Source organism: Hyperoodon ampullatus (assembly GCF_949752795.1).
Source record: "Hyperoodon ampullatus genome assembly, chromosome: 13".
Classification (NCBI taxonomy): domain Eukaryota; kingdom Metazoa; phylum Chordata; class Mammalia; order Artiodactyla; family Ziphiidae; genus Hyperoodon; species Hyperoodon ampullatus.
The window spans coordinates 65,494,952-65,515,676 of record NC_136926.1 but is presented as its reverse complement, the minus strand read 5'-3'; the positions used below and the strand labels follow the sequence as shown (position 1 = coordinate 65,515,676).

General features: G+C 39.2%; 1 protein-coding gene across 1 annotated transcript in view; it reads left to right on the top strand.

Moving 5' to 3' along the window:
* Positions 1-20,725, top strand: part of DYM (dymeclin) — a 388,749-nt gene that overhangs the window by 297,069 nt on the left and 70,955 nt on the right. The window contains exon 16 of the mRNA XM_079717304.1: positions 14,431-14,613. Within this exon, the coding sequence (XP_079573430.1) occupies positions 14,431-14,613 (183 nt within the window). The remainder of the gene's footprint in view (positions 1-14,430; positions 14,614-20,725) is intronic.

Sequence of the window (20,725 nt, the reverse complement as noted above, 5' to 3'; positions counted from 1 at the left end):
CTGCCTATTAATAATAAGTAGTCATAGTAACTACCAGGTAATGAGCACTTTCCATCTGCTAGGCAAGACAGCATATGTTGTTAAGTACATTGTACTATTTAATCACATCCTATAAAACAGTTAATATTCTAATTTTTCAGATGAGAAAGCTGAGGCTCAAAGAAATTCAGTAAATTGCCCAAGGACACACAGCTAGTAAATGCTAAAGCTGGGGTTCAAATTTAGACCTGACTCCAGAGCTTATGTTCCTAACCACTCTGCTGTACTTCCTCTGGGAAGTCTCTTTCTCCTGCCTGCCCCCGCATCAACCCCCAAGTGTTCCCATAGCACCGAATACTTCTCAGGGTGTATCTCCTCTAAATGATAACCTGTGTAAAGGTATGGACATGTCTGGAGCACTACTCTGTCAGCATTTACCAAATCATATATTCTGTTTTACTTATGGACCATATAACTTATTTTATGTGTCTCATAATTTTCTGTTCAATGCCAGTCATTGTGTATAGGACAGCAGAGTCTAAAGCAAAAAGTATTTATGACTGTAAATGGTCACACCTCTGCTGCTAGGCTGCTAATAGGGAGTTGGATCATTCTAGTTAGGACTGGAGTTGGGTTTGGGTTTTGTATCTTCATTGTACCACCAACTTCAAATTTCCCCAGCAGTTGTTACCTGTGCTTAAAGGGTGGGCCTGGGTTGGTTTGTTGTTTTTTTTTTCAGTGTTCCTTTATCATAGTCTACTTTCAGCAATCCTTGCAGTGGAGTTAGAGAAGAGAAGGAATATTTCTATTGTCCTGGTCCAGCCTCAATCTTGAGGAGTCCTTGGGTACATCCAGGTCTTAGAGATGGGGCTTTCTCCGCATCTCTGCTCCTCCTCCCCTTGGCAACCAAACTCTGCCTCGTATCTGTGGTGGGCTTTGAGTGGGAGTTTTCGGCCCCTTGCCCAGTGATAGCAGACCTCTGCTTGGTATTGGTATAGGTATGGGATCCTGGCCCCAACCCCAGTGTTAGAAGGTTTTTGCTTCTATCCCTCCACCATCAAGAATGGATCTTTATGGTCACCTTATCTTTGATAAAGGAGGCGGGAATGTACAGTGGAGAAAGGACAGCCTCTTCAATAAGTGGTATCTCCACTCAGATACAGTGGAGTTTGCACTCACCCAAAAGTTCTTTTCCACTGGACTCCACCGGGTGCTCATGAGCCCCTCTGCTTGGCTCAAGCTTGCAGAAGGTGACCAGCTGCAGCTGGGGGCAGGCACCAAGACTCCGTTACTTCCCAGACATTCTTCTCATGCTAAGCAAAAGCCTTAAGCTGTTGGGACAGCAAACCCTTTCAGCCTAGAGCACAGGCAAACTTCTGCTGTTTCTAGGGGAGAAGTAGGAACATAACCCACCTGCCTCTGAAGAGAAGCAAGAAACCCTCTCACCCCCAAGACACAGGCAAAGATCCATTCTTTTTTTTTTTTTAACATCTTTATTGGAGTATAATTGCTTTACAATGGTGTGTTAGTTTCTGCTTTATAACAAAGTGAATCAGTTATACATATACATATGTCCCCATATCTCTTCCCTCTTGCGTCTCCCTCCCTCCCACCCTCCCTATCTCATCCCTCTAGGTGGTCACAGAGCACCGAGCTGATCTCCCTGTGCTATGTGGCTGCTTCCCACTAGCTATCTATTTTACGTTTGGTAGTGTATATATGTCCATGCCCCTCCCTCACTTCGTCACAGCTTACCCTTCCCCCTCCCCATATCCTCAAGTCCATTCTCTAGTTGGTCTGTATCTTTATTCTTGTCTTACCCCTAGGTTCTTCATGACGTTTTTTTTCCCTCAGATTCCATATATATGTGTTAGCATACGGTATTTGTCTTTCTCTTTCTGACATACTTCACTATGTATGACAGTCTCTAGGTCCATCCACCTCACTACAAATAACTCAGTTTCGTTTCTTTTTATGGCTGAGTAATATTCCATTGTATATATGTGCCACATCTTCTTTATCCATTCATCCGATGATGGACACTTAGGTTGTTTCCATCTCCGGGCTATTGTAAATAGGGCTGCTATGAACATTTTGGTACATGTCTCTTTTTGAATTATGGTTTTCTCAGGGTATATGCCCAGTAGTGGGATTGCTGGGTCATATGGTAGTTCTATTTGTAGTTTTTTAAGGAACTTCCATACTGTTCTCCATAGTGGCTGTACCAATTCACATTCCCACCAGCAGTGCAAGAAGGTTCCCTTTTCTCCACACTCTCTCCAGCATTTACTGTTTCTAGATTTTTTGATGCTGGCCATTCTGACCAGTGTGAGATGATATCTCATTATAGTTTTGATTTGCATTTCTCTAATGATTAATGATGTTGAGCATCCTTTCATGTGTTTGTTGGCAATCTGTATATCTTCTTTGGATAAATGTCTATTTAGGTCTTCTGCCCATTTTTGGATTGGGTTGTTTGTTTTTCTGATATTGAGCTGCATGAGCTGCTTATAAATTTTGGAGATTAATCCTTTGTCAGCTGCTTCATTTGCAAATATTTTCTCCCATTCTGAGGGTTGTCTTTTGGTCTTGTTTATGGTTTCTTTTGCTGTGCAAAAGCGTTTAAGTTTCATTAGGTCCCATTTGTTTATTTTTGTTTTTATTTCCATTTCTCTAGGAGGTGAGTCAAAAAGGATCTTGCTGTGATGTATGTCATAGAGTGTTCTGCCTATGTTTACCTCTAAGAGTTTGATAGTTTCTGGCCTTGCATTTAGGTCTTTAATCCATTTTGAGCTTATTTTTGTGTATGGTGTTAGGGAGTGTTGTAATCTCATACTTTTACATGTACCTGTCCAGTTTTCCCTCTTGGAAATTCATTTCGCTTCATTACCTTGCAGAACTATTCTCTGATGGCCTTAAGAAGACTTTTGACTTATTAAATTATCTGGTTATTCCTCCTTGTTAGGGTAGGAGATGACATTCTTTGCAGCTTTCCACATCCTAAGCAGAAGTCAGTCTGAGTCCCTTAATGCTTCCCTGCATTGCCCAAAGAGCCCATTTGTTTTACATTTGAGGCACAGAAAGGGACTTGTCCGGTCTATGGCAAAACTGAGACTAGAACTCATTCTAGAGCTTCTCTCTACTAACTTGTAGCTACCTCTCTTTCTCCTTTTTCCTTTTTTTAAATATCAGCACTACAGTTCTTTCTTTTTATTTATTTATTTATTTATTTATTTATTTTTGCGGTACGCGGGCCTCTCACTGCTGTAGCCTCTCCCGCCGCGGAGCACAGGCTCCGGACGTGCAGGCTCAGCGGCCATGGCTCTCGGGCCCAGCCGCTCCGCGGCCCGCGGGATCCCCCCAGACCAGGGCACAAACCCGCGTCCCCTGCATCGGCAGGCGGACCCTCAACCACTGTGCCACCAGGGAAGCCCTCTTTTTATTTTATTTTTTTATTTTTTATTGGAGTATAGTTTCCTTACAACGTCGTGTTACTTTCTACTGTACAGCAAAGTGAATCAGCTGTACGTATACATATATCCCCTCTTTTTTGGATTTCCTTCCCATTTAGGTCACCAGAGAGCACTGAGTGGAGTTCCCTGTGCTATATACAGTAGGTTCTCATTAGTTACCTATTTTATACATAGTATCAATAGTGTATATATGTCGATCCCAATCTCCCAATTCATCCCACCCCCCTTTCCCCCTTGGAATCCATACGTTTCTTCTCTACGTCTGTGTCTCTATTTCTGCTTTGTAAATAGTTCTCTTACATGTGATTCTTCACTGCTCTTCTTAGCACGACCTACCCTTCTTCCCAAAAATGAATGAAAAAAGGGCACCAAGCATCATTAGGACTCATTAGGACGTTCATGTAAAATCCCTGACATACAACTTAGAGATTATTTCCCTTCTGTGCCTTAACAATATCAAAGATAATTAACAAACACTGAAAAAAATGAGATATAGAAGAATCAGTAGGTTCCTTGGTTTAGAGACTGATTATTTTCAAGCTTAGCCTTATACATTTTTATTCTCAAAGTTTGTTGGGATTTTTTTTCCATTCTAAACGAACAGTGACACTATTTTAGGTGCTGCGATAATCTAAAGTAAATTCTGAATTTTACTGAAGTTTGAGGTCACCCTAAGATTTTTCTACATTAATTACGTTTTTGGTTAGTCTAATAAAATTTGCTTTCTAAATTCAGTATTTTCTACATTCTTTAAGGAAGCTAGGACTAGGAAGGGATTTTTTAAATCTCACAAGCACTTATTTTTGCAAATAAAAAACGGCAACTCAGGTTAAGTGGTTACCTAAAGTCACACAGCTAGTTACTGTTAGAATTGGAACTGGAACCAGGACTCTTGTATCTCAGAGTGGGGTGATGGGAGGCACTCAGTACAATGTCAAAGCCATGTTCAAAAAGGCAATACATCTGCATAGAGAATACTTCACTTAGATATTACTTTTTATAGGATCTGGAAGGACATTGGCTTTATAATAAAACACCAATGTAGTTTGGTTTTGGGTTTTTTTTTTAAGATTTGTTTCATGTGGACCACTTTTAAAGTCTTTATTGAATTTGTTGCAATATTGCTGCTATTTTTATGTCTTGGTTTTTTTGGCCGCGAGGCACATGGGATCTTAGCCCTCCAACCAGGGATTGAACCCACACCCCCTGCATTGGAAGGTGAAGTCCTAACCACTGGACCGCCAGGGAAGCCCCAACACCAATGTATTTTGGAGAATGCAAGTGAACACTAATTCTTGATGCAAAGCCTTGCATTTTTAAAAACAATATGAAAAACTCCCAGCTCGGGTGTGTGCTTCCTCTCTTCTGCCAGTGGGAGGGCCTGGGGAGGGGTGAGAAGCACTGTTAGGCACCCCACGTGCTGCCCAGTATGAGTAGCCTGCTAAGGGTAACTGCTTGTTGGGGGCTGCAGCCTAGCTGGATTTCAATCAGAATGTTCCTTTTTTGTGTGTTCTCTGGCTGTTTTCCAGGTATGGGAAAACATGTGAAGTTAGCCCATGGCCCCTGGCAGCCACCATTATCTTGCCTTTCTGCCACCAGTAAGCATGTTTTAAATAACAGCCTTCCCAGGGTTCTAGTTTAGGCTTGTGGGCCACATTCAGACCCTGTCCAAGGAATGGAGAAAACGACCACATCATTTTACCCAAGTTGGTGGTGCTAGAGCACAGCCTTCTGCCCTCCCCCTTCCTCCCCACCGCATCATCTCCTCTGGTCACAGGATTGATTCTTCAGCTGTGATTTTGCAGGTGAAAGCTAGTTCTCGCTATCAGAACCTCGATATTCTGGGACAGATCCAGTACTGGCTGGAAATAACATGGTGGTCACAAAGCTTTTCATCGTGTGTGCCAGTGAATTTTAACAACATAGAGATAACAAGACTCCATCACCGAATGATTGGCTTTGAAGGCCATTTGCACATTAACTTTAAAAAGAGTCTTGCTTGTGCGCTTCCTCCCCGCTCTTCCCCACTTCGGCAAAGTCCCATTAATTTTGTTGAAGGTTTTATTTTCTGCTGAAAATGCAGGAAATTTAGACAACTCTCTTGGAATCTCCCCAAAACTAATACAAACAAGATACATATGCTTCTCTTAAGGAAACTAAAAATAAATTATTTGAAACTATTTAACTGTATAAATTCCCTCTTGAAAGGAAAAGGAAGTTTATATAATGAAGCAGCCATGACTGCTGTTGACAGGGTAAGATACTCCCACAACTGCCAGCTTGTCCGTTTGACGTAAATTCACTGCTTAGCACAGATCATGTTCAGTGTTCATTACCAACATGTACAAAACCATCAGAAACATCTGAAAATGGAGCCATTTTCTCAGGGCCCTTGTTTTTACATTTGAGATTTTCTACAATAAAATAAGTCTGCCTTTTTTTTTTTTTTTTTTTTTTTGAGAAGAGAGTCTGTTTGACGAGGGATCCATTCCTGGAATGGAAGCTGTATGTACTAAAAAGAAAATACCATGAATAAAAAAGGCACAATATTCTCCACGTATTTTGCTTCTCTACCAATGAGCCATCTGATATTATCTCTGACAAAGCTAATTTTTGTTAGTTTTTTAAAACCTGTCTCTTTTTTAAAACTTATTCCATAAATGTGACTCCATTTTTTTATACACTTCCCTAAAGGACCAGTTTTGTAGATTAATAAAAGTGTAAGTTAGGAGTTACATCTAAAACTAAGAGATGTGATTCTTTGCAGTTATAGTAATTGCATTAATTTATCCACTTTGCAAAGGCAGTTATTTTTTGTTCTTTTTGTAATAATGTCTAAAATCTAAATGATTTACAGTGTTACATGTTAAAATAGATATTGTCAGAAAATTATAATCAACCACTCCCTAATTTAAACTTATTTTTAATTACTAAATTATGTTTAATTTCTCATTTTTGTTTTATAATTGTTTTATAACATTAAAATATACAGGATGCTGTCTAGTATGATGACAATATGACAAAGCATGATATTGTATAAACTGTCTTTGCTGTAGCTTCTTACATTATATTTTCAGTTGATTTGAGTAATGTCAGAGAAGCTTTATGTCCTTGTCATTTAATTTGTAAATCTGCAGCTGAAAATAATCTTTAAAAGATAGCATTAGAATTAGGACTTGTCACAGAAACAATAAAAAAGAAGTTAAGTAAAATACCTAGTAACTCCTATAAGTGTGAGAGGGTTAGTATAACCCTTAAGAAGCCTCAGTCAGATTGGTTAATGCAAAGTGAAAACTAACGTGGAGGATCTTCCCTGGTGGGCCAGTGGTAAAGAATCTGCCTTCCAGTGCAGGGGACACGGGTTTGATCCCAGGTCGGGGAACTAAGATCCCACATGCCGCAGAGCAACTAAGCCCGCGCACCGCAACTGTTGAGCTCAGGCGCCTCAACAAGAGAGCCTGCGTGACACAAACTGCAGAGCCCACGAGCTCTGGAGCCCGCGCGCCATGAAAACCCGCACACCACAAAAACCCACATGCCACAACTAGAGAGAAGCCCGAGTGCCACAACGAAGAGACTGCGCACTCCACAACGAAAGATCCCACATGCCTCAGCGAAGATCCCGTGTGCCTCAACTAAGACCCGAAGCAGCCAAAAAATAAGGAAAATAAATAAATAAAAAAGAAATATTTTTAAAAAAAGAAAGAAAACTACCGTGGAGTATGCTTATTGACATAAAGTTTCCAGTTTGTACTTCACCTGACTTGGGAATAAAATAAATGGTCAGTAGTTTGGTTTGGGTTTAAATGAGCAGGTGCCTATTTGGGAGTTGAGTATATTACCCTGCTTGTTGCAGCAAAATACTTATTAAAACATTGAGAATAAACTATCAATATGTTTGAAAGCAGAAATTGTAAGCTATCAAGAGGTAATTCATTTTTGATATTTAAGTTTAATATATTAGGACTTAACATGAATGGGGTGTGAATACTTGTGAACATAAAATTCTGCAGAAGCTAATATTCTGACTTGTATCACTACAGTAGTCATAGTGTCACACTGGCTTGCTCTTGGATGACTTTGAGAGAGAATTCTGAAACTCAAAGTTTCTTCTTCCTCTTCTAATTCAAGTACCAATGTGAGATGAAAATATAATTGAGAGAGCTGTAGTCAAGATTATTTTGATAGTTCCCAATATGAAGGCTAATCCCTTCCCTTTGTTCCAAAAACATAAAAGTAATAGATGAACTATAACAGGAGAACCTTTAAAACACATAGCCGTACCCCAAAATGAGATAGATACTTCAGGATCAACCAGAAATAGAAAAAGCCATCAATGCAGATAGCAAGGTCTGAAGCAGTGAGGCTGCCAAGCTTCAGGCCTTGAAGGAGGCGGAAGTGGCTGGGAGCTCAACTGCTGCAGGGCAGGCTTAGCACTAAGGGGCCCAGTGAGAGGCAGCATGCTAGTGCCAGATTCCCTGCTAGAAACTGAGAGCTGGAATAGACCACTTACTGAAAAGAGCCTGACTAGAAGTACTAATAATGACGGTTAAGTTCTATGCCTAGGGAGGTGGGAGGGCACAGAACCAGCCTCATGATGGGATCTTGAGCCCATTGTGAGGGATGTGGCTTGGTGACGGACCCTGTCTATACTGCCTTCAATGTGACTGCAGGGCAGCAGCCCTGAGATACCAACAGTGAGACCTAGTTTCAGACTGGAGGCTCTAGGAAGCTGCTGCACGACCTGTAGATTTGGGGGGATTAAGCCACATCAGATGAGCCTACACAAGCAAAGTTCCAAAATACATGCCAAAATCTAACTTAATACTAAGAAAGACAGCCATGAACATAGTCATGATCATAAGTAAGGTAAATTTATCCAAAGAGAATTAAAATTTAATAGGATAATTTTGAAAGCACTCTAAGTATTTTCAATACCCTCAGAGATAAATGAAGGATTGAGATGAATAAATAATTATGAAATAAAAACAGGGAGAAATGAAATAAGAACATGACTCAGAGAACTATTCAATTAGAAAGCTTAGAATGAAAACTATAGTCATTAAAATTGAAAGCTCAGTAGACAAAGTAAGTTCTAAACTGGGTACTCTCAAAAAGGGTTAGTAAATTGGAAGGTAGCGAGAAAAAATTATCCAAATTATCTTTATGGAAGAGACTAGGTTGTCAGATGAAAAGTATGCTCTGAATACTGAGCAGGATACATAAAGATAAATCAACACCTAAACACATGGTTGTGAAACTCGAGTGTTAAAGGATGAAAAGTAAATCTTAAAAGCTATCAAAAAGGTTTTCTACAGGGGAACAGTAGTTAGGTTTGCAGTAAACTTCTCCATGACAAAAATAGATGCCAGAATAAAGTGAACCAATATCTTTAAAGTGCAGAAGAAAGTAACTGTAATTCTAACTATAATTCTTATTTATATATAGTTAAAATATAATGTAAGAGTGAATGCAAAATCAAGACATATTTCAACCACACAAGGACTAAAAGAGTTTATTAGCCATAGACTTCACTGAAAGCACTACTAAAGGATGTACTTCAAATAGAAGAAGAATAGATCTGTAAAGAAGTGGAATGCAAGAAAGAATGCTGTACACTGAAATTCATATGTAAATTTAGTTAACCATTGACTTTTTAAAAACCAATTTATGGGGTTTTTTAAAAGATGAAATTAAAAATCTAAGCTACTGTAACAAAACAAGGAAGAATGGGGTCAGGGGCTTGCTGTTCAAGGAGAAGTGAAAGTATGTTAACCTCCTTAGATCTTGTTCAGGAGGAAGACAGCAGTATTTTTTTTTGTTTTTTTTTTTGTTTTTTTTTTTTTTGCGGTACGTGGGCCTCTCACTGTTGTGGCCTCTCCCGTTGCGGAGCACAGGCTCCGGACACGCAGGCTCAGCGGCCATGGCTCACGGGCCTAGCCGCTCCGTGGCATGTGGGATCTTCCCAGACCGGGGCATGAACCCGTGTCCCCTGCATCGGCAGGCGGACTCTCAACCACTAAGACAGCAGTATTTTTAAAGTTGGATGTGTATGTTAAAATTTTAAGGGCTACCCCTATAAGAATAGAAATGCTATCTTTAGCCTGTAAACCAGCAGAGAGGAAAAGGAGGGGCCAGGATAACAAAAAGCTTTATGAATTCAACAGAAGCTGGAAAGGGAAGACAGGTTTGCAAGAGGTAAACTTATAAAGGATGGCAAAAAAATATGGCAGGTTATACATTCCAGAGATGACGGCCACAACATCTTCTGCTTCACGTGCTCCTCTAGAACTTTGCCACTCCTCAGTAAATTGTGTGTGGCACCATTTGGTAGTAACACTAAATGGCAGTGACAGTAAGTGATTTCCAACATTGAATCTCCTGGAACCTTCAACCTGTGAGGAAGCTCATGCAGCCCAGAAGAGACCATGCAAAGAAGAATCAAAGGCTCTGGTCCCCACCCACAGCTGTGCCCCCAGCTCACAGCCAGCACCAACTTGCCAGCCATATTATGATAGAGAGCTGTCATGAAAGTAGATTCTCCACTCAAGCAGCCCCATGTGAAGCGTATGGAGCAGAGACAAACTGTTCCCACCAAGGCCAGCCCAATGTTAGCAAAACAAATGATTATTGCTATTCTAAGCTGCTGAGCTTCGAAGAGCAGGCATACCTTGGAGATAATTTCAGGTTCGGTTCTAAACCACCGCAATAAAGCGAATATCACAATACAGTGTGTCACGAATCTTTTGGTTTCCCAGTGCATATAAAAATTATGTTTACACTAAGTCTATTATGTATGCAATAACATACTGTCTAAAAAAACAAATGAGCATATCTTAATTAAAAATTACTTTATTGCTAAAAACTGCTAACCATCATCTGACAATGCAGGGTTGCCACAAACCTTCAATTTGTAAAAAAACACAGTTATCTGTGAAGTGCAGTAAAATGAGGTACGCCTATAGTTAGTTATACAGCAATAGATTACTGATATAAAGTCACAAAACAAGATGGTAGGAATAAATTCCAAAGATATCAATAATAACACTGTAAGTGAATTAAACTCAAAAGTCAGACTATTAGATTAGATTTAAAAATTATAAAGCCTAGCAGCATAGTTGCTTTTAACCATATTTGTTTTCAGTAACACAGAAGGTTTGAAAATTAAAGATATACCTAGCAAATGCTAAACAAAATAAAGATGGTATAGCAATATATATATTTGGGGGGGGGCACTGCATTGGTTCTTCATTGCTGCACGCAGGCTTTCTCTAGTTGCAGCGAGCAGGGGCTACTCTTCGTTGCGGTGCACAGGCTTCTCATTGTGGTGGCTTCTCTCATTGCAGAACATGGGCTTCAGTAGTTGCAGCACGCAGGCTCAGTAGTTGTGACATGCAGGCCCTAGAGCGCACGGGCTTCAGTAGTTGCAGCGCGTGGGCTCTAGGGCCCACAGGCTTCAGTAGTTGTGGCTCGAGGGCTCTAGAGTGCAGGCTCAGCAGTTGCAGTGCACAGGCTTAGTAGGTCCATGGCATGTGGGATCTTCCCGGACCAGGGATTGAACCTGTGTCCCCTGCATTGGCGGGTGGATTTTCAACCACTGTGCCACCAGAGAAGTCCCAGCAATATTAATATCAGTAAAACATACACTTATGAATAAAGAGAAGCAACACATAATGATAACGTTTTTAAAAAGAGGCCAATCATGAACCTACAGTCACTTTGAATACAAGAATCACTCAGAGGAATTGATAAATACTTAATCACTATGGGAAATTGTGATCTAATGTTATTAAAAACTGATGACTCTTTCAGGCAGTGAATATTAAAAAGAACAATTACACTTGTTGGTGAGAAAATGAGAGCAGGAGCTTTCCTACATTGTCATTGTAAATGGGTTGTTATAGCTCCTTAAGCAATGTCTGGCAACATCAATTAACATTACAAACACAACCTTTTCAGCCATCCCTCTCCTGGAATCTCTCCCAGAGAAACAAAAGTGCCCATAGGGCTTCCCTGGTGGCGCAGTGGTTGGGAGTCTGCCTGCCGATGCAGGGGACACGGGTTCGTGACCAGGACCGGACCGGGAGGATCCCACATGCCGCGGAGTGGCTGGGCCCGTGAGCCATGGCCGCTGAGCCTGCGCGTCCGGAGCCTGTGCTCCGCGACGGGAGAGGCCACAGCAGTGAGGGGCCCATGTACCGCAAAAAAAAAAAAAAAAAAAAAAAAAAAGAACAGATCTACCAGGATGCTTATTGCAGCCTTGTTTATGGAAACAAGGAAACAAAATAAATTGGATGCCCATTAGTAGAAAGACATTTTGATAAATTTTACGTATTTTACAGGTACTATAAACCTATAATACATTGTTACTGTTTTGTTTCTGAAATCAGTTTTCTTTTAGAATGATTTAAAATAAAAATGTCTTTATTTCCTTGTGTAGATCTGCAGTTCTGTCTAGTTTCATATTCCTCCTGTCTGAAGAAATTCCTTTAACATTTCTTATAGTGTGGGTGTACAAGTAATACATTATCTCAACTTTTTTTAGTCTGAGAAAGTATTTATCTTACCTTCCTATTTGAAAGGTATTTTTGCTAGTGATAGAATTCTTGCTTGACTCTTATTTCAACACTTTAGTGATGCTGCTCCATTTAAATTGGCTTGCATAATTTCTCATGAGGAGTCTACTGTAATTCTTAGCTTTGTGCCTCTGTATTTAATCTGTTTTTTCCTTGGGCTGCCTTCAAGATTTTTTCTTTCTCTTTGGTCTTCAGTAGTTTGAATATGATGCATCTAGTTGTGTGGTTTTTTGTTGTATGGGGGGGGGGGGTTGTTTAGGGAATACTTTGGAGTTATTCTGAGCTTCTTGGATCTGTTGTTTGATTCTTTTGTTATTTTAAAAAATATGCTCAGCCATTATCTCTAAAAGATTCTTTCAAGTCTACTGTTGAACCTATCTAGATATTCTTTACAGCTATTACCATTTTTTTTAAATTCTAACATTTCCGCATTGTTACTTTCTTATAGGTTTTTTTTTGTAATTTTTAAATTTTATTTTTGGCCACATGGGGTCTTCATTGCTGCATGTGAGCTTTCTCTAGTTGTCGTGAGTGGGGGCTACTCTTCGTTGCGGTGCGTAGGCTTCTCATTGTGGTGGCTTCTCTTGTTGTGGAGTATGGGCTCTAGGTGCACGGGCTTCAGTAGTTGCAGCAAGTGGGCTCAGTAGTTGTAGCACATGAGCCCTAGAGCACACAGGCTTCAGTAGTTGTGGCACACAAGCTTAGTTGCTCTGTGGCATGTGGGATCTTCCCAGACCAGGGCTAGAACCCGTGTCCCCTGCATTGGCAGGCAGATTCTTAACCACTTCACCACCAGAGAAGTTCCCTCATAATTTTCAACTCTGCTAAAATTCCCCATCAATGCAAGCATATTATAGACTCATAGTAGATTTTGTATATCATAATTCTTTTAAATTCCCTATTTGATATTTTCAATATCTGTGTATCTCTGAGTCTGCTGATTACTTTGTCTCTTGGACATGGATTGTTTTTACTTGCTTTTTGTTTATCTCATAAATTTTGATTGAATGCTGGACATTATGGTTAAAACAATACAGGTGGAGGTAAATTGTATGGAATAAGTATACCTTTTTGTCTGCTAGACCAGGGGTAGTAAACTTTTCTGTAAGGCACCAGCTAGTATTTTTTATTTTGTAGGCCATACAGTCTTTGAAGTGAAGTGTACTTTATCAGATATTAATATAGCCATCCCTACTTTCTTTAGATTAATATTTGCATGTTATATCTTTTTCCATTCTTTTACTTTCTATCTATCTATCTTTTACTTTAAACTTTATTTAAAGTGAGTTTTGTATTTGAAGTTTCTTATAGATTGCATATAGTTGGGTCATGTGTTTTTTATCCACTCTGCCATTCTTTGGGTTTTAATTATTGTATTTATACTGTATACAATTAATGTAATAATTGATATGTTAGAACTTAAGTCTGCCATTTTACTTTTTGCTTTCTGTTTGTTCCTTGTTTCTCATCTGTCTTATTTGACTGCCTTCCTGTGGATACTTGAACATTTTTTTAGAATTCCATTTTGATATATCAGTAGTATTTTTGTGTATACTATCTCCTTGTATAAATTCACTCTAGGCATTTACATACATAACTTACCACAGTCTAGTCGTGTTGACATTTTACCAGTTCAAGTGAGATGTAGAAACCTTCCCTCTTTAAATCCCTTTGCTCTCCCTGGTTTATAATGTAATTGTCTTAGGTGTTCCTTTACATCCATTGAGAACCACATCAGACAGTGTTATAATTTCTGCTTCAGCTGTCAAACATAATTTAGAAAACTCAAGAGGAGAAGGAAAGTGTTGTATTCACCTGTGTTTTTGCTTTCCATTGTTCTTTCTTTCAAGAGAGATATTGATTGCTTACTTTGAGTTTTGCTCTTATAACTATTTCACATTCAGATTCCCAAAGGCTTTTGATTCTGAGGAAGCAGATACAAAACAGTAGGCTCTTTATACGTAAATATGGACGTTGAAATGACAGTGCAGAAAAATTAGGTCATATTCTGAATTAGACACTTTGCTTGGAATTGGTAAGACCCTGCCACCACTTTGTACTGTGCAAGTCTAATGATTTAGGGTGATACAGTGATAAGAGTACAAATTAGGATCTATTAATCAAAGTACTGAATAAGCTCCAAATTTCCTTCTAGATAGGCAAGTCTATAATTTATTATGTGAAATTTATAATTATCACCATACTAAGTTCAAAAGATTTTAAATCCTTTAGTAACTGATAAACTTAATTGTAAAAATTCTTGACAGAAGTAATCTCGAAGAGCTCTTTTGCATGATCTTTCCAATGCTGTTTGAATTGCGAAGCAGTTGCCCTCATTCTAATTAATTCTGTGTCAAGGAGAAAAACACAGACTCTATATGGGGATTTTCTTTCTTTATCAGGCACAAGACCTAAATGTCATCGAAGAAGTGATTCGAATGATGTTAGAGATCATCAACTCCTGCCTGACAAATTCTCTTCATCACAATCCAAATTTGGTGTATGCACTTCTTTACAAACGAGATCTCTTTGAACAATTTCGAACACATCCTTCATTTCAGGATATCATGCAAAATATTGATCTGGTAAGTGTAAATGGAGATATTTATTATGATTCTTTTTTAAATATTAAAGTAGAGAAAGTTTAACAAACCTTGATAAAAATACTGCAATAATTAGTCTCTTCAACGTTAACTCTATTTGCTGTCTATTCTGCTATAACAATTGTCACCTTCCGTATGTGTATGTATTATATACAGACATATATATACACGCATGCATATATATTTAGTAGAATTGAGATCATACTTTATATAGTTCTGTATTCTGCCATTGTTACTTAACATTAACATTTTTCTGTGATATCATCAATTCTTTGAAAAATCTCACATTTTAGTATTTGTATAACCTGTATTATGGAGGTCCTAAAATATATTAACTCTTATCCCATTATTGCTCATTTGGTTGTTTCTCATATTTTGTATTAATTTGTAATTATCAGTTTGTAAATACATCGTATCTCACCTTTTTTAGTTCTATTTTTGAAGTAGTCTTAAAACTGGAATTGTACTAGTTTTTGCTGTCAGAGGGATCAGTATTTTCAAGACTCAACCCATGTCAAATTGCTTTCCAGAAATATTGTACAATTAATGCATCTGTGTGTCATCTTACACTTCTACAAGTGATGTATGAGAGGATGTATCTCACTATACTTTTACAGCTTTATTATAATTATTTTAATATTTGTCCTTTTATATCAAAAATGATATTTCATTATTGTTTTTAATTTTTATTTCTTTCATTATTAGTGATTGAACATTTTTCACAGATCTATGAACTTTCACCTCCTGTCCTTTTTAAAAAGGTTTTTCTGCTATACTTTCTATTGTTATATTAGTGTTTCCCAGTTCAGTTTGATTCCACAAAAATTTCTTGCATAGCTAATCAGATTCATAATGCACAAGAGGAAACAGAAGAGCCACCATCCCTGTCCTTGTGTTACTTACATTTAGGAAGATTTTTAATAATTAAATTATTGCACAAGTATGAATATATAATTTCCATCATAAGTAAGCACTTGTACACGCCTTCCTCCAGGGTGTACACCTCATAGTGGATTTGCTGCATAACATGTACCGAACCAAACCGTTTCCCTTGGAGTGCTATCATTTTACTCTTCAACTGGTGGTGTATAAGATTCCTGTTGCTTCACATCCTCATGAACACTTAGTTTGGTCAGTTTTGTAGTAACATCTCATTATAGTTTTATTTTGGATTTCCTCTTTTCTGAAGCTAATTCAAGTCTTTTGCCAGTTTTTTCTACTGAGTTATTTATCTTTGTGTAGATTCTTTGTATGTTCTGGATTCTAGGCCTTGCTTGGTTATGTTTTGCAAATATCCAGTCACTAACAAGTACAGACTTTCTGATGTAACTCTAAAACTCCTCTCAAAATAGTCAAACATCAAATTCTCAGTTCCATTCTTTTCTTGGAGAGCTTGCTTCCAGCTCCAACCAGGTTGTACTCTGGTTCTCCTGCCCAGCTTCAGCATCTTCCTGGGAATTTCCTTCACCTGTTTCCTTTGGTTGATCTTGGCTCCTGTGAATTCTTCTTTCTTGGTTTACTGCTTCATGTTGGTGGAGCATATACTACAGTAGCTTTCTGGGGCAAGGGTGTATGTGAGGTAGGTTTTTTATTTTTTAGTTTCTCGTGTCTGAAAATGTTTTTCTTCTCTTTTTACATATGACCTGCTGTCTTGGGAAGCTTTTGGGATCTCCCTATTATTGTGTCCTGAAATTTCATGGTTTGCTGTGCCTTGGTCAACTGTACTTGGCTCTTGGAGGGTCCTTTGAGTCTAGAGGCTCATGCTCAGAACTTTCAAATACTCATTTTAATTATTTCTTCCCAGTTGTCTCTCTCTCTCTGTCTCCTGCTATTTCCTCTCTATGAAACTCCTATTAGATGGCCATTTCCTTTTGAGCCCCCTCCTGTCAATATCTCTAAGTCTTATTTTTGGACTGATCAGTGTCTTCATATTAAGAGTCCTCCGGGCTCCTGCCTGGGGTCCATAAGCCCATCTGTGAGGGTTTTAAAAGCTGAGGTAGAGGGCTTCCCTGGTGGCGCAGTGGTTGAGAGTCCGCCTCCCGATGCAGGGAACACGGGTTCATGCCCCGGTCTGGGAAGATCCCACGTGCCGCGGAGCCGCTGGGCCCGTGAGCCATGGCCGCTGGGCCTGCGCGTCCGGAGCCTGTGCTCCGCAACGGGAGAGGCCACAACAGTGAGAGGCCCGCGTACCGCAAAAAAAAAAAAAAAAAAAAGCTGAGGTAGAGAGAGGCTGGGTAAAATTGGGGGTGGGGAAGAGAGGGTGAGAGTGGCCTCTAAAGTGAAAACTCCCAGTCTTCTTTCAGGATAACAGCAATACATAAATGGACACATGGACTCTGATCAAATTTAAGATACTTAAGAACATCTCTATCCATTCTCACTAAGCCAGTTTACCCAAGTAGGTTAATTTTTGCTCATCCCAGTAGAGTCCTGTGTACTTGTTCAGTACTTAATTGAAATCAGCTTTGAACTATAACCAGGCTCCCATTCCAGACTCTTAACACATAATTCTGTAAACTGCTGAATACTCTGGAATCCACACAATTACATGAGTTTAACTACGACTATGTATACTGTTGCAGGTCTGTTCATTGATTTGCTCCATATCACTGCTGTGTAATGATTGCAGGTAAACAGAAATAAAAATTAAAACTCTTTGCTGTCAGCATGAAAGGGTGCTCAACATCACTAATCATTAGAGAAATGCAAATCAAAACTACAGTGAAGTATCACCTTACACCAGTCAGAATGGCCATCATCAAAAAATCTACAAGCAGTAAATGCTGGAGAGGGTGTGGAGAAAAGGGAACCCTCCTGCACTGTTGGTGGGAATGTAAATTGATACAGCGCTATGGAGAACAGCATGGAGGTTCCTTAAAAAACTACAAATAGAACTACCATATGACCCAGCAATCCCACTACTGTGCATATACCCTGAGAAAACCATAATTCCAAAACAGTCGTGTACCACAATGTTCACTGCAGCTCTGTTTACAATAGCAAGGTCATGGAAGCAACCTGAGTGTCCATCGACAGATGAATGGATAAAGATACGACACATATATACAATGGAATATTACTCAGCAATAAAAAGAAACGAAATTGAGTTATTTGTAGTGAGGTGGATGGACCTAGAGTCTGTCATACAGAGTAAAGTAAGTCAGAAAGAGAAAATACCATATGCTAACACATATATATGGAATCTAAAAAAAAAAAAAAATGGTTCTGAAGAACCTAGGGGCAGGACAGGATTAAAGATGCAGTTGTAGAGAATGGACTTTAGGACATTGGAGGGGGAAGGGTAATCTGGGACGAAGTGAGAGAGAGAGTGGCATGGACATATGTACACTACCAAGTGTAAAACAGATAGCTAGTGGGAAGCAGCCACATGGCACAGGGAGATCAGCTCAGTGCTTTGTGACCACCTAGAGGGGTGGGATAGGGAGGGTGGGAGGGAGACACAAGAGGGAGGGGCTATGGGGATATATGTATATGTATAGCTGATTCACTTTGTTATATAGCAGAAACTAACACAACCATATAAAGCCATTATACTCCAATAAAGATGTTAAAAACAAAACAAAAAAAACCCTCCTCTTTGCTGTCACTTTAATTAGCGTTTTCATGAGCTTTCCTTAAGTCACCTCAACTATATACCTAATGGTTGCAGCTATAGCAAATTATTTTGCCACACACACCCTTGTCATTTTCCTAAACTACTATCAGTATTATTTAGATTTCATTAACAGAACTGGGGCAGCTGGGTACTCTTGTCATCTTTGCGGTTAGGATAAAGCAGAAACATCATTTCAAATGAGCATGTTTATATCTTAGAGTTAGACTTGACATTTATATTCTTTAATTAAATTCTCACCGTTATGAACCAGTACTCCCATGTAGATTTGTTGATATTTAGGATGTGTGAGAGCATCCTCAAGCTGCTTCTCAAATATTTCTTCTCTGGCCCCATGTCCTTCTTGTTTAATGGGAAAAGCGCCTCCTTTTAAAATTGGTAAGTAGTGGTAACAAGATTATGAAACAAATGATTGCCCAAGGGACATCCATCAGAGCTTATTTCTACCATTTTCTGTTGGCTAGATGCTTTCTGAGAACGAAGTAGTCAACTAAGATCCTGCAAGCCGCGCAGTGTGGCCAAAAAATTTTTTTAAATAAAATAAAAAGCCATTTCTAGCCAGCCTGTTCATGGATTTGTCCAAATTCATTTCTAGTTTCTTGCTTGTACCATTTTGGGGAGTAGAATACTGAGATTAAGATTCGCTGTGCATGTGAGGAAAGGTTCAACAAAACCCTTTTCTCTTTTACATGGGAAATTGGCCTTGGGTTAAGCTACTTTTAGCTCTGTTCCTTGGAAATCTGATGAAGGTGGAATGTCAGCCATGTTACTAGGTAACACTGCTGTAATAAAACGAGAATATGATAGAATGACCTTTGAATGGTAAGTTGAGTCTGGACTGAAAGGACTATAGCTTTCATCTTCCCTGAGTGAAAAAATTCATAACCAGGCATGTCCTTTTCAGGGACCTAGAAGCTGAGACTATCACAAGGGGTATTGGTTTCTGTTTGGGACATGGCTTCTAAGCTAGGGTGGCTATTGGATCTGTCCATGGTAGTCTCATTCTCTCACATTGGAGCTATCGTTTGAGGGTCCAAAGACCAGGCCCGAGACCGCTGTGAGTATTCCCAGGGAAAACAAAAGCCTGGGGCTGTGCTGTTGGCATGCTCTTTTTCCTGGCCTTCTATCCTTTTAAATTAATCTTATGCTCAGTGTGGCCTATTACACTCTTTTTTTTTATTATTATTATTTTTTATTTTTTATTTATTTTTTTTGCAGTACGCAGGCCTCTCACTGCTGTGGCCTCTCCCGTTGCGGAGCACAGGCTCCGGACGCGCAGGCTCAGCGGCCATGGTTCACGGGCCCAGCCGCTCTGCGGCATGTGGGATCTTCCCAGACCGGGGCACGAACCCGTGTCCCCTGCATCGGCAGGCGGACTCTCATCCACTGCACCACCAGGGAAGCCCTTTTTTTAAATTTTTAAAACTTGTTATTATGAAAAATTTCAAGTGTATACAAAGTAAACAGAACCGCTATTATATTCTTGAGCCTCTCGATGTCTAATTGGGTCTAAGAATACCACCCAGGAAAGAGCACTGAAGTGCTAAAATAATATCTTCTTATAATACTTATAAATGTATCTCTTTCACATTCCAGGATGGAGGATATCCTGGTTTTTCCAAGGTTTATCCAGATCTTTGAATTATAGAACTATCCAATACGTCCTTTTTTAGCTTTCATATTTGTAACATGCGTCATCCTAATCATTTTAGTCTGCCCTTATGGCAAACCCCTACCCCTTGTCTCATAACTTTCGCCTTTCACTGGACCTCTCTGATTTCAGTTTCTTTCTTCATTCCTTCCTATCTTTTTTCTCCTTTTACCCTTTCCTTCCTCCCTCCCTCCATTCCTCCTCCTCCCCCTTCTCTCTCACTCACTCATTCTACATTTCTTTCTCTGGATAGTCACCTGAACTGTGCACAATATATGTCAGATAATCTATATCTGCAGTGTATTGGAAATGTCTTCTCTTTAATTACCAATACCTCTTTTCATAATAGTGCATTTTTTTCTTTTTGTTTCTGATAAAAGACTAACCAAAGTTTCTTTTTTCCTGTGGTCATAACTGTAATAGATGATAAATGATCACGTTGTAATACATTGTTTGGATTATTTAGTTTTAAATGTTTAAACCACATCAAAAACCATTCGCTCCTTTTCTATTCATCTCATCGTTAGCGTCGCTAGCTTTTATTGCATGCTTGCTAAGCATTTACGTGCATGATCTCTCTTAATCTTCATTTAAAAACAAACTTTGAGGTATATTTCATTTTAATTTTCAATTACAGTTAAAGATACCAACTTAGAGAGATTTAACTTGCTTGTGATCACATATTCAGAAAGTGATAGAGCCAGAACTCAAACTGAGGCAGTTTGATAATAACACCCTTGTTTGTAGTCATCATGCCTGACTACTATCCCCATTCACTAAACGTTCCTACAGTTTCTCATTGGTTTGCC